At 42.6% G+C, this 14,279-nt stretch overlaps 1 protein-coding gene across 1 annotated transcript in view; it reads right to left on the bottom strand.

Moving 5' to 3' along the window:
- LOC136103095 (unconventional myosin-X-like) overlaps window positions 1-14,279 on the bottom strand; it is a 93,218-nt gene that overhangs the window by 19,018 nt on the left and 59,921 nt on the right. Inside the window, exons 23-27 of the mRNA XM_065840952.2 lie at window positions 10,181-10,486; window positions 6,066-6,105; window positions 3,758-4,549; window positions 1,559-1,682; window positions 810-1,053 (exon numbers count right to left, since the gene is read on the bottom strand). Of these exons, the coding sequence (XP_065697024.1) occupies window positions 810-1,053; window positions 1,559-1,682; window positions 3,758-4,549; window positions 6,066-6,105; window positions 10,181-10,486 (1,506 nt within the window). The remainder of the gene's footprint in view (window positions 1-809; window positions 1,054-1,558; window positions 1,683-3,757; window positions 4,550-6,065; window positions 6,106-10,180; window positions 10,487-14,279) is intronic.

The following is a 14,279-nucleotide window of genomic DNA, read 5'->3' as shown; positions in this document are numbered from 1 at the left end:
AACTGAAAATCTTTCACAGGCATAAATTCCATCTGGCCAGTTTTTTTCTCATCATACCAGTCACCATGAGGAAGGGAAATCAGTGGTTCAAATGGCTTGTAACTCTGACAGAAATTCAAAATTCCTCCAATATACATTAAGACTTTAAGGGTGCCATTAAAAATATTTCTACAGTTGATCTACTGCAAAAGCAAAGTGCAAGGTGTTAAATGGATTTTCTTCAAGACAGCAGCAGACTAGATGGAAGAAGGGATTACACGGAGGTTGATATACAGGGCTCCTTAGAAAGTGGAGTGTGCCACTCTTTTTGGCACTTTACAGGTCTGCATAATGTCAATAGGTGACCAGTATCTCCTTTCTTACAGCAGGAGCTGAGGAATTGGCTATGATAGCAAGAAGAGCATTCAGGACTCAGGAAAAGGCACAGTACATGCTGCCAAATTCAAATCCCACTGTGAGCTTCATGCCACCTCTGTGAAATGTCTGGAGAAGCCAGGAAACAGATGGAGTCAGGGCAGGGGAGAATGCATGGGGTATGTACTTAATTAGCCCCCCCTGGTCTGGCTCCATCCACGGCTTGGAAAGAGCTTCTGCCAGATTATGAAATGCAAGACTCGAAAAAGAACTATCCAGTAATTCCAGACTCCCTCCAGAGTAAAACTAGAAACTCTAATTGTCTTTTCCTTACGTTTCTGATTCTCCTAGCCCTATGTGAGATACGTAGGCTGATGAACTGGCAGCACCAGACACTTCATTATTGATTTAGGGAGTGAATACTAAGGATCAAAAGGATTTATTTATTCACTCACTTTGCCTTTCTGATATCAATTGTCCCCTTCAGCTTTTCCTCACTATCATTCTCAAAGTACATCAGCTTGGACTCTCGAAGCACAAACCAACGGCGTTTCCAGTTGCGGCGTGAAAGCGTTGACATGCCTCCTCCTTTTTTATAGAGCCAGCCTGACTTCAATGCCTCTTGCTTGGTGCGAAACCACATGAAGGCCTCGTTCTTCAGAACACACCAGCGCCGCCTCCATGGGTTCATGAGACCTCCTGCAAAGTGAGGGAGCAAGATTTCATCAGACACGCAACAAGGGCCATGTCTCCATCCTGATCCTGCCCCACAGGCGCCTGGTTGCCACTTCAGTTCCTACATGAAACAAAGGAACTGAAGGAGAGAAACAAGCCTATGCTTAAGTTTGGACAGAGAAAAAAACAGAGCTAGTGAAAAAAGCCAAAAAATACAGAAATACATGCACTACTCAAGTATTTTTGTATTTTCTTCAGTTTTGTAGCTCAGAATGAGTCATTTAAGCCCATATCAAGTGGGCACAATTAGGTCTCAGTGGCAAAGATATCCAGTCTAATTCTGTGACATCTGTCTTCTAGCTCTTTCTTTTATTTGCTTGTTTTATTTTCTTGTTTTAAATAAAAGAAGTAAAAAAAGACAGTAAACAGAGAACTAAGAGCAGATGAAGACAATCATTCTAGAAAAACAGAAGAGGAAAGTGGGTTTCCTGGATTCCATCATTCTAGCGTTTTGGCTAAAGCCACTTACCTTTCATGTAGAGGTAGCTGTGAAAATAGGGTGGTCCTGAGCCATTGAAGATAGTGACTCGTCCATTACAAAACTCTTCATCTGTATCAATGTAAACATCCACTTCTTCTTCACTGTCCAGAAACTAAAAGAAGAAGAGTTACAGGCTATGTGGGTTCTCCCGGTCACTGGAGGACTAGAGCAAATTACCAAAGCTAGAGAAGTTACATGTTCAGAAGGTGCAAAACTAGATATAACTCCCTTTACAAAAAAGCAATACAGTAAAACTAGAGGCTTGACATCTTACCCCTTAATGCCTAAAGCAAGAGTCTCCACAGCAAAGAATTTTCACACCAGAAAGGAGAGTGACATTCGGTAGTGGACATAGCTAGAAAATTGCAGTTATCTGCAGTAACAAACCTTCCTGTTCCAAGGCAGAACCCACAGTCTAAAATTTAATTTAATGGAATTGAGAGAGAATTTTTTGGAGAAGTTTTCTGATTTTTCTGGCAGACAGGCCAGGATGCTGGACAAGATGAAGCACTGATCTAACTGCAGCAAGGAAATGCCTTGCTTTGGGTTGATTAGGAAAAAAAAATACATTCCAGAATAACTGAACCCTAAAAACAAACACCTAAATTACTGAAATAATAGTACTGTATTTACTCATCCCTGTTCTCCAACTAGATAATGGCCCTCAGCCATAAGAAAGTACTTCATGCACAAAATTCCAAATAACCCTATCATTACCTTAAGTACAACTTCCTTTGATTTGATATATTAATTTAATACTAATGGAGGCAGCTCTTCAGACCTTTTCCTTACTCAAATGCATGTTGCTTCTTTCCATTTTTCCCTTCTGTCTTCCCTCTGTGACCCCTTTGCACTTCTCTCTTGTTTCATTCCTATTCCACTCATTCATTCTCCCTCTCTTGCCATTAAGTTTCAAGAAGCAGGGTACTCCTGGATCAGCAGCTACTGATGGGATCTTGACCCAGCTTTAATTACCTCTTCCTGGGGCTCATACCCTGAGCCATACCAACTGGATTTTTCATGAGTCTTACTCACCAAGGAGCCCAATAAAACCCTCCAGTTCTATTTACATTTTAAGAATGGTATAAACTGGCCTAGGCTGTGACAGAACCATTCATGACTTGAAGATTACCTGGCAGTGATATATGAGTACCTGCCCACAGAGAAGGTACCCTTACTCAAGCACATCAGGTCATAAAAAAATTCTGATGGCCGGCAGCTGACATTAAGGAAACGCAAACAGGAAAAATCATGCAAATTTTTAAGAAGAGTCACAATCTGCCATTGTAAAAAATAGTACAGGAAGTAAATTGAATTCCTTAAAAAAAATCAATTGTTTTCTAAAAGATACTTTGTAGTTCAAGTCTCTGTTCTCAGGGACACCATTTATCTGAAGTATTTTTATGTTGGTTGTTGGCTTCACACCTGAACTCCTAACAACCTTTTGTGGGCTTATCTGACATCCTCTTCTGGGAGGGGATTTATTGTTTCATTATTAAGTAACTGGCCAGAGAGCCCTCAGGACATCCAGAGCTTGGTGCGGGACCTCAGCAGAGATGCTGCAGGCTGGAGGCTCATAGCCCAGCTGTCCTGCCCTGTCATTGTCCCTGCAGGGAGAATGAAGAGGTCCAGTGGTCCTGGCTGTGTGCACCGGGATCCATCCAGGATCAGCAAAGTAATTTCCTTCTAGCCTTAGAATAGCTTAACTAGTACACAGCAGCTGAAAATAAACCCTTGACTCTGAACAGTTACAGGACTACAAGAAGAGATGTTTTAGTGATGGAAACAAATAAAACCCCAGCCTTTCCCATTTCCTTTTGTAATTGTCCACTGGAAGCTCAGGCTGCTTCTATGAAATCTCTTTAAGGCAGAACATATACCTCTAAGATACTAGTTGCCTGCTTTCCTCAAGGGTGGTAAGTCAATATATGGTGATGGAAACAATCTAAAACAGCCTACATACATATGTGCTAGCTTGTGTATCAGTAGATACTGGACAGTCACAAGCCCTCTGGCCTTCAGCCTATCTATGACTCTTCCCTTTTTTCCAAGCTGATTGTTGACATAAGAGAGTTATATATTAGTAACAATACCCAGAGCAAGCAGGCATGCAATAAGAGGCAAGGATGTTATGAATATCAACAAGGTCACACTTATGTCTGGAAAGGTGAGGGGAGGGATTCTTACCGAGTCCAGGCTGCCACGGTTGGAGTCCAGGCTGGTACCATGGGAGTGTCTCAGACCTTCCTCCCCATTCAGAGGCTCAGCTGAGGCACTGCCTGTATCTCCACAGCCATCAAACTCCTCATGGTCATAGTCAGACTCCACATCTGGGGGGGAAGTGTAAATCTGCTCTCCTACCTCTCCACTGTTACTCTTCTGCGTATCTGAGACAGTGCTATAAATACTTTCTGCTGGGTCAGATGTGGCTCTCTGCTCCTTGGAGCTCGTGGTTCTTTCCACAGGTTGTCCTGAAGCAGGGACAACCTCTTCCACTTCCCCTGGGAGAAGCAGAAGGCTTGTGTCCACAACTGCCTCTGAGTAGTTATCACTGTTTCTTGTGCTGTGCTGATTCAAGACCACCGTACTGGAAGCTGGCCGTCCTTCATCATCAGCATGAAAACCCTCATCCACTTCTTCTTCAGCCAGTGGTGCTACCAGGCTGCAGTCAATGTTGAGTGTCCCCTCACTAGAAAGTGACCGCTCTAAGTTCTGCACGCTTTCATCCAGATTGCCAAAATCCAGCAGCTCCAAGAACTCCTGGGCAACCCTAGATGCCTCCTTTTCCAGCCTCTGGATCTCTTCTTCTCGCTGCCGATTGATTTCGTTCCTGGTGTTTTCACAGATGATAGACATGTGATCCTCTTTTTGTTGCTGCAGCTTCTCAATCTCCTTCTCCAGTCTCAAGATCTTCTCCATCTGACGTCTCTCTTCTTCTTGCAGGGGAATATCTACCTCCTCACTCTTTACTGCTTCCACCTTAAAAAATTTACAATAGTGTTAAAGCAGTTTCTTCAACCTATATGTGTTCCTTGCCCGGACCTTTCATTCTTCCTATCTCCTGTGCTTGCCTTATACCTCCCATCTAAAAAAAAAGGTTAAGCGTCCTGCAATCATCCATGGTGTAACAAGCTAAGGGTAGAACTACTATATCTTCAGGTTCCTCCTTTTTTTCCAGCATCCTACCTCCCTTCTGAATCATACAAAGAAGCTGACTGGGATCAGTGAATTTTTAGAAGAGCCTCTCTGTCTGCTGCCCATGTTACAGCCCCTTGTACACTACAATTTGGATAAAAGAATTCTGGAAGTCTGTCCTCTCTTTTAGAACTATCTCACACACATACAGGAGAAAGCAACTATTAATATATACAAATACCTATAAGCATAGCCTGCTTAAGAGCTGAAGATTTCCCAGAAATTAATTAAAAGATTTGAGAATGTTGTTGCTTCCTTGGTTTGAGGCCCGACCATCAGAATCTAGGTCTGGAAGGGATATTTGCCATGCAGCAGAACAGTATAAACTCCAACCTCACCCCACCAAAACTCAACCCAGAACTTCCTGGCATTCCTCAGCATCACTGGATAGAAGAGGGCTGGCTGCTGAAGACTCCATCTTCCTCTATTCTCCACACGCAGGTAACAGGAAATTTCTAGCAAGTACTCAATCATAAGAAGAGGGAAGATACCTGGTAATTTTCACTGACATTCAGCTATAAGATAAAACTGCCCTCCCCTCCATGGAGGATGTTGAAAACACACACACACAAGAAAAAGCAAAAATAAATTCCAAAAGAATTCCATGTTCTTCCTGACAGGAGTGTGAAAATGAAGCTAATGAACTGGCCCTTTTAAGTCACGATCCTTGTTTTCTTTACAATTACCCTGTTGTCTGTTCTCTACTTGGCTCTTACTTGTGGACAAATGCATTTATATACCATAAGCTGTCATCTCCTAAACAGAGCTGGCCTGAAACTGGAGGAACAAGTGGTTTGGGAAAGGAAATAAGACTACATACAGCTGTTTTCACACACCTCAGGGTAGGTGGTCTGCTCTTTGATATATCAAGTACCAACAATTAGATCAGTTACAAGGGGTTTATTTTAGCCATGGTAGCAGCCGGCTGCACTCTTATTTTGGCTGTTACAGGCAACAATCCAGCAAAACAGACTGTGTCACAGTGTAGCACATCACAAGGTCACCTAATAAGCTCAGGCAGTACAGATAAAAAAGGATGCTGCACGTTCACTGCAGAAATTTTCAAATAGGAACTATGCAAGCCTGTACATGAGCCTTGGAAAAAAAAAAGTACCTTGTTATAATAACTCTATGTACCTCTGCTGAAGCCAAACACCTGCAGGTTTTGAGTGAACAAAGCCCATTTTGTAGATAGTGTTGCTACAATAACAATATTAGCTCCAGGCAAAGTGTAGGCAATGAAGGACCCTTCACAGATACTCAAGAGCAGACATAAGAAAAGAACAACTGTTAAACTTACCTGGGCCACCTGGAGTAGCGCATTCAGTTGGTCCTTTTCTCTGTTAAAAAACAAGATATGATAGTCAGAGACAGACCCAGTTCTCCTACATGAGGTTTCAGAATTACATGAACACGTCATCTGTCCATTGGCAACATTAAAATAAGGTACCCATTGTAAGACTGATTTAAAAGCTTTTGTAATTTAGTAAAAATCCAATTCTCTGTGGTTGGCATGACCTTTGTGGGTACAACAGATTTTCCCCACGCACTTAGCTTTCAGATCAATCTGAAAATTGGATTACTTGGAACACACTAGGAAGGACATTGGAAATAGTGACAGAAAGACAGATCAGTTAGACTCATGATAAATGTAAACAGAATCTTCTGAAATACTATGCATCCGTGGATATTAAATGAGCTTACACATGCATAACTGACAGATATCAAGAAACTGTGGGGATTTTGGTGTTGTTTGGTGAGGGTTTTTTTGTTGTTGTTTGTTGTGGTTTTGTTTTGTTTTAAACAGAACAGAATTATTGGAATACCAACACTGAATTTGTGTTTTGTTTTGCTTTTACTGTATTAAAGCCTCCAAAAAGTTATTAAATTTTTGTACTTTGTGAAATGACTAAGCTGAGGAGTTTCTATTCTGAAGATCTGGGTCTTCCAGCTTGCATAACTTCTCAATGGCACACAAAACCTAGTTTATTAGGTAAAGGTTGTAAGAGCCAGAGTCTGTTAGTAAACATGAGTAGAGGAAAAAAACTGTCCCATGGTGCTGCACCTCCACCCAGATCAAAATGGTTGTACTCCAAGGGAAAGCTGTTGCTGTCAACAGTTTCTCCATAGCGAGCACACTACAAGCAAATGAACCAGTAGACGAGTGCTAGGGTCACACACAGGGAGCAGCGATAGGATGTGGCTGGATGGATGGAAGAATCAGCCTGTAGCTACCACTCTGCAACTAAATTCAGACTGGCAGTGGTAACTTTCAAATCTATAATTCAACCTCAAGCAGAAAAGGAGGGAAACAATATTTATTTCCCAAGACCCGAAACTTTTCCCAGTCAAATTCTAAATTGCAGCTGCAAGTCACCAAGTCCTTAAAGCTCTCACTCTTGGTTTCTCTCTCTCTCTCAAAAAAAAAAAAAAAAAAAAAAATCCAGGAAATATTATAAATGAAAGGTGATATAAGTGAGATCCAGATGTTCCAGCTCTACTGAAAGATCTCTAACAGTAATCATGAGTTAAACAACTGCCTTAAATGATAACAGCGTTCAAGCAGCAGAGCTACTTTAAAACAAATCAGGAATACCATCTACACACTAACTCCTGCAATTGTTCCTCACATTTTTTAGACCTCTAATATTTCTTGCTGCTTTCCATCCATCTCCAGCTGACCCACACTCTTCCTGAAATGCAATACCCCAAACCAGGGACAGTACTCCAACAGTACTCTTACAGAAACAATCCTGTTTATGGACAGGACTGGTGACAAATACTCATCTCAGCCTCCAGACCTGCTTCCTGCTGCTAAAGTAGCCATTCCCCCCTTCTCTCTCTGTGCATCTGATTATTCCAAACTGTAGATCTGCATATGTCCATATTGAAAGTTATCCTATGTTTTCCAGGCCATCTGTTTAATTTGCCAAAATTATTTGAATTGTAATCCTGTCTACCTATGTATTTACAGTCCCTCACCAGAAGGTTTTATCTGCAAATTTAATACGGATATTCATACTTCCTCATAGAACTTATTATGAAATCATTAGTACCATATCCAGCACAGACCATGGAAGCATCCCATTCAAGAGTTCTCTCCTATTTAACAAAAAACTACTATTGTTTACTAATTAAAATGCAATAATACAATGCATTATAAAAACAAATCCTAGTCTTGCTTCACATACTTTTTTTCCAAACCACATGCCTTACAGTCTCTTAAGAATATAATTATAACATGTCAAAGCCTTTTCCTACCCCAAGTCAAGTTACCTACCCTCTATGGCTTTTCCCTATCCACAAAGCACACATAAGCTACTGCAGAAGGAAACAGGTAACTTTAATGCTGTTTGTTCTTCAGAAATCCACACTGGCTCTTAACTCCTTTATCAAGCATTTACAAGTGTTTGATTATTTGTTTCAGTATCTTCCTGAAATGGAGATTAGGCTGACTGGTCCACAATTACCTCATTCTTCCTTTCTCCATTTTAAGTGGGGGTCGTTATGTTTGGAATTTTCCAGTTTTATGGAAACTTCATTGATACCCACAAAGGAGGAGAAAGAGAACAGCTACTGATTCAAACTACTTCACCCAGTTCTCAAAATACCCAAACATTAATTTCACCAAGTCCAGATGAATTCTTTGTAATCAGATTTATCTGAGCATTCTCTAACCTTTTATTTCCCTGCTAGGTTCCAAATTCTTGCACATCTGTGCCAATGGTATTTAGTGTCTAAAAGTTAAGCCTGTTGGGGAAGACAAATGAAAATAGTATCAAATACCTCAGCTTTCTCAACATTGTAATTTTTTCTTCCTGTTGAACAGTGGACCAAATCGCTCCATGTCTCCCTTCTACTAACAGTGTATGCACAATAACTGCATGCCAACTTTTAGTTCGCTATAGCTCATTTTGCATCTTAGTCGTGTAGTGGGTTTTTGCTTGTTCTTGGCAGAGTAGCCAAATTGCAATTTCTGTGGACTTCCAACTCATTTTTGAGGTCAAATGGAAGTTAAGGATTTAGCAAGGCTTGTCTCTTACCTTTCTGGCTACTCACTCTGAATGAAGCCATGTGACATCAAGTAGAAAATTAAAGGAAAACAAGCAGTTCACCTGATTTCTAGAAACACTGACACTTCCTTACAATGATGCTGGGTTGAACACATCTGTCATGAGCTGGGAACTAAAGGCAGGGCAGAAACACACTAGAACGAATAAGCTAAATAGGTCCTTTTATCTAAAACTAGGTAAAGACAAGCTCTACTTAGTACAATGAGGACTTAGACTTGAGAGAGCATCTGTAGCATTTGCTATCTACAAACAAGTTACTGACATTCTGAACTTGCACAGCTTCAGGTGGCTCATGAGGCTGTTGTTGAAAATTGACAGACTGATAAAATGGACCCTTCAGTGTTGTTCAACAAATTCCTTGACCTGACTATTTACCGTTGGTGTCACTGCCTACATGTCTTGTCGAAGCAGATACACCACCCTACTGTCTCCAGTGAAACTACAGGCAATCTTTTTCCCTTGTGACACGCTCCTAACCTGAGAATTTTCTGATCCTTGTCACACATCTAAGTCTCCCAAGATCCAACTTCGGGACAAGTATGTAACAAAAGACTACAGGAAATATAACCAACTATTTATAAAAAACTTTGTTCACACTTATACGATAATCTCATAGCTGAAGCTTCATGCTTCTTAAAACAAAAGGTTATCAAGAGAGACACCCAGTTTGGATAGGATGTAGGTAACCACAGAGTGAACAGTAAATGATGCCTGAGGCGCAAGATTCTCAATAGGTGTACTGTCACTGCTCACACACTGCCTCTTTTTGTCACATTAACTTTTCCTTTCCACTCCTGATCTCTCAGCACATCCATATCCCTGATGAGAGACACACAGCAGCAGGAACAGGGAGAGCACCTGTATTCTCATGAGTGTAAGAACTGCAGCACAGCACAGGTGTGCTGCCCATCTTGCACTCTGACCCAGATACTGGACACACCAAAACCCATGATACTGGTATCTTCTCATGCTTCTAATCCCTCCAGATTTTGGAAGACTGCATAAAACTTCCTTTATCACCACAATGGTAACAAGAAAATTATGTATCTCTGCTCAGTCAGTGAAACTGCCTCCTTTCATGTACATTCCAAAGCAGAAAAAACTAAACAAAGGTTAAAATACACCAGAGTTAGCTTGCCTAAAGGAAGCAGGACACTCCCTTTCATGCTCCTTTTCTATTCTAAACTGCCCACAGCTCACCCCAACTCTGCCCCTTGCATTGGGGCACTGTCTCACGTGGTTGCTGTTCCAGTGCCACCACCACGCCAGTGCCCCAGACCTGCTCTTACTCTTCAGCAGCTTTTGTGCTGGGGAACTATGAGTACGAGATACCATCTTGTACCTTTCCTTCACCTCTTCCTCTTCTCGTTTCCTTCTACGCTCCTCCTCTTCTTGCCATTGTCTTTCCTCTTCCTCTCTTCTGATCTGTTCTTCCTTCTCTTGCCTCCTTCTCTCCTCCGCTTCCTCCTTCCGACGGAGTTCCTGCTGCAGCAGGTGCTGGTGGAGCCTGCGGGCCCGGCGGCCACGCCAGTGCTTCTGCAGGGTGACGGCAGCCGCCTTCAGCTGCAGCAGGCTCTTCTGCCAGAAGTACGCTCGGTAGTTCTTTTGGATGATAACGACACTGGCTAGCACCTTTTGGTACTTCTTCCTAAAAACAGAACCAGACGCTTAGTGTGCCTCAAAGTAACACGTTTTGCATTTCTGATGCCCTGGTGTACTGACCCTTCTTATCGCATCCACAGAAACATGAATTTGAAAATTGCTCAGAAATCACACAATTTCTGTTCCTCTACTGCCACTACCCATAAATCATATTCTCCCCACTGTTCTCACTCCTTTATCTACCACTGGTTTGTTTCTGTGGGCACCTACTTCCACGAAGACCCTCAGAGGAGGAGGGACAGATCTTTGGCACATGGAAAGAGAAGGTCCACTGACCCAAAGTCTCCTTGTATTCCACATACACACATTCAATGTGCAATTAGTATAATCACTCCGTGTAGTTTTATTGTAATAAAACATAAAAATGGCCTTACTATATGAGAACAACATCTCATACAGCCCCATCTTTGAAGTGGCAAAAAGCAAATTACTCTAGGAAGAGCAAAAACAGGGCAAAACCAGACCTGGTCACATTAATCTCATATTGTTTGGGGGAAAACACAGTGATACTACAATATTGATTGCTGAATGTAACATTGTAAAAGGTTTCCATAAACATACATGTATATTGCACAACATTTTTATCAAACAATAACAATATCGAAATCAACTTCACAGCACTTTAAAACCAAAAAACATTGCAGGTCCCCAAAAGAAAAGAATCATCATTCGGTATTTCTGTTGTCTAGTAAAGTTTTAGAGAAGTCAGATCTTGCCTCTGAATTTCAGGCTATTTTTATTAATGACCTCAAAAATAAAGTCACTGGTAGAAGTTTGCACATAATTGGGCAAATAACAAGAGTTACTATTACACAGTAATCTGGATAAATTTGTAAGCTAGATTCAAGCAAATATTAAACAATCCAAAAAAGCCAAACATAAGGCCTTGTACTGAAGAACCAAAGGCCAAAGACACCTGATGTGAGATTATGTTAGGAAGCAGCAAGTCAGAGTAGGATTTCAGAGCCACAAAGACCATGAGGTGAAGGCAAACTCCCATCACAGTGCTAAAGAAAAAATGCTATTGGGATTCTTATATTTGCAAGCAGAAATATTCCATAGAAGGGGACTGCACTGCTACTTTTATCCTGTGTTCAGTGTCAGCACCTCATTTCAGGAACAATGCTAGACCCTCAAGTGATTTATGAGGAGGCAGGCTTGGAACCAGAAATTCTGGCTTATAGTAAGAAAGCACTCGCTTCATGACCTTAATAAAGAGAAAGATAAGGAAAGGCTTGATCCCAGTTAAAGCACCCACATTTTCTGGTGGCATTTCTATTAATTCAACAGCAGACATAACAAGATTTAATTGACCTGAAGCTGAAATCTGTTCAGGCTGGAAATAAGCACAGTTTTTAAAGTAACTGAACATATTTAGACACCTTAATATCTTGCTGTAGGGAAATGATCATTGGTACTATTCGAATAAAAACCTTCTTTACTCCAAACCAGAATCTGCAGAAGGAATTTCTATGGGGCTGACACACAGGATCTTGGGCCAGCAGGCTACAGTAATCCTGTGAGCTCTTACAGGCCCAGAAAGCACACTGGAAACAGCACAGCATTCTCACATATCCTTCCCACAGACCTTCTGCAGCCCCCTGAGGAAAAGACACACCTCAAAACCCCCTTCCTGGCAATCAAACCCCCTTCAAATGGCAAGAGAGACCCATGTTGACAGCTCACCACCTCCCTGCACAGCGGATATGTCAGCCCAGTCAAGAAAATCAGGAGAGGGATGCTAATAGCAGTAGTATGCAGGGGTCATGCCCTTTTCTGTAAGTATTAAGTCAAAGGGAGGAAGCACAGAGAAAAGGAAAGGGAAGAGGTGATAAGAAGTGGGAGGTTTTAGATGAACTGCTCCTGGGCAGTAGTCCCCTCACCCTGCTCCCTCTGTCCTCCCCGTGCCCTGCACATGGCGTGTGAACAGCTGCACACGCACCCTCTGCCAAGGCAGATACAAGTGCATCAAAAAGGGCACTCTGACTTTTACAAAACGCATCTGCCAGAAAGTCTCTAAAGCCAAGCCCTGCCCAGCTACAGGCCAGCTCTGCCCGCTCATCTGCCAGGCTCAAGTGCCCCCTCATTCCTCATGACTGCAGCCAAGTTTGCAGACACCCTTCAGCTGGAATTGCTGCACACGGGCAGGGAATTTCATTCCTCTTGCTCAGCCTTCCACTCACCCTCTTGTACCAGCTAAAGAAATTCAACCTGCCTCCATGGCAAGGAGCTGGGAGACATCCTGACCCTGTATCACAAGAGAAGGCAGGGTGGCTGCAAGGCTCCAATGCTGCATTTGGAGTTTAGTTAATTATTCTGTCGATGAGCTGCAGTTAGCAGTTGTGTCTGCAAGGACTAGAGAACACAGGGCTATGGAGTAATTCCCTACTGTCTTCTTCCTCTGAGTAAAATCCAGGGACACAGCCAAATTTGTACGTGGATCCTGCAAGCCTGGAACAGTTATGCGTATTTTAGCTAGTGAAGCTATTAACTGCAGCTCAGAGTTCCACAGATTAGCTATGAAAAATGGGATCATTTGAATGGGCTTGATTTTCTTGTCTCACATTTTAGTGATCAGTCAGAGATAGCAAGCTGCCAGGAATGAGACCAAAGAAAGTGTTCTCCCCCTCAGGACTGGTTCTCCAGGCTCACAGAACAAGTTCACAAAGGGGGAGAAACCAGTAAATTCTTTCCTGTGGCATATGCACCCTTCTTCGCCAACCTACTTTGCATCAGACCAAATTAGTTTAAACACACTTGTCCTCACAAAACTAACAGAAGCTGAAGGCAGCACACACTGGTAGTCCTGACCTCTGCCCAGCTCTGCACAGACCATTCAGCACTTGCCCAGATGAACTCCCTCTTGCTGGACCTCCAATACAGGTGTAGTGCAACTGGAAACTCTTCACAGAGAAGTTTTCCACTCGCCCTCCCTAGGTCTTTCCTCACTCCCTGCTCTCTTCCCCTGCAAAGTCCACCTATCTCCAGCTGCTTGTGACGATTTCCACCCTGGCTGCAGAAGCACTGCTTGTTCTTCATGATGAGACTCAGAAGAGCAACATGTGGGATGAGGAATTGTGAGCTGTAGAGACTGGAAGATCACAAGATTTCTAGCCAACAGGAACACTGCTGCAACACTGCCTCCCCATCCCACAGCTGCAGGGCAGCAGCTACCTTCCAAGGAGCTCAGAAAAGCAGTAATCCAGTTTGCCTGCAGTGATGTTTCCCAGAAAAATCAATTTTGCTGTGTTAATCCCTAACCCTCTCTCCAAATGCGAGACACAAAGTAAAATAAAGCAGAGGCCCTGACACAAAGAACTTGCAATCTCATGCACAAACAATAGAGCTATCTCATTTGTCTTCTTAGAGAGAAATAAATACATGAATAAAAGTCCCTGGTACCAAATGTGTATTTTGCTGATACTCCACATTGGCAAAGCAGGGTACAACCCTTGCACACATTTCTCAATGCAAAATGAGCTACCTGATGCAACTGGAGGTCTAAGAAGAGTGCCTGCTAGAACAGTTCTGCTGGCCAGGGATTTCACCTCCTCACACTCCTGACTGACAGGTGTATGGAGCAGAGACCAGCCAGGAAAGAGCATCTTACTGGGATTAAGCGTGCATGCCACAGCCATTAAGGAGTCAGCTGTCACACTGACTGCGAGGGGCAGAGGAGGGGTGGTTTATCTGCAGTTGGTTCTCCCAACCCTCCCCTGGTCAGGTGCAAAAGGGAGCGGCAAGAGGAGATTACTGGTGCAAAGCTGGCCAAAAACCAA

The sequence above is a fragment of the Patagioenas fasciata genome, chromosome 7, assembly GCF_037038585.1.
Source record: "Patagioenas fasciata isolate bPatFas1 chromosome 7, bPatFas1.hap1, whole genome shotgun sequence".
NCBI classification, from domain to species: Eukaryota; Metazoa; Chordata; class Aves; order Columbiformes; family Columbidae; genus Patagioenas; species Patagioenas fasciata.
The sequence above is the reverse complement of the archived record's forward strand: the minus strand, read 5'-3'. Positions and strand labels throughout refer to the sequence as shown.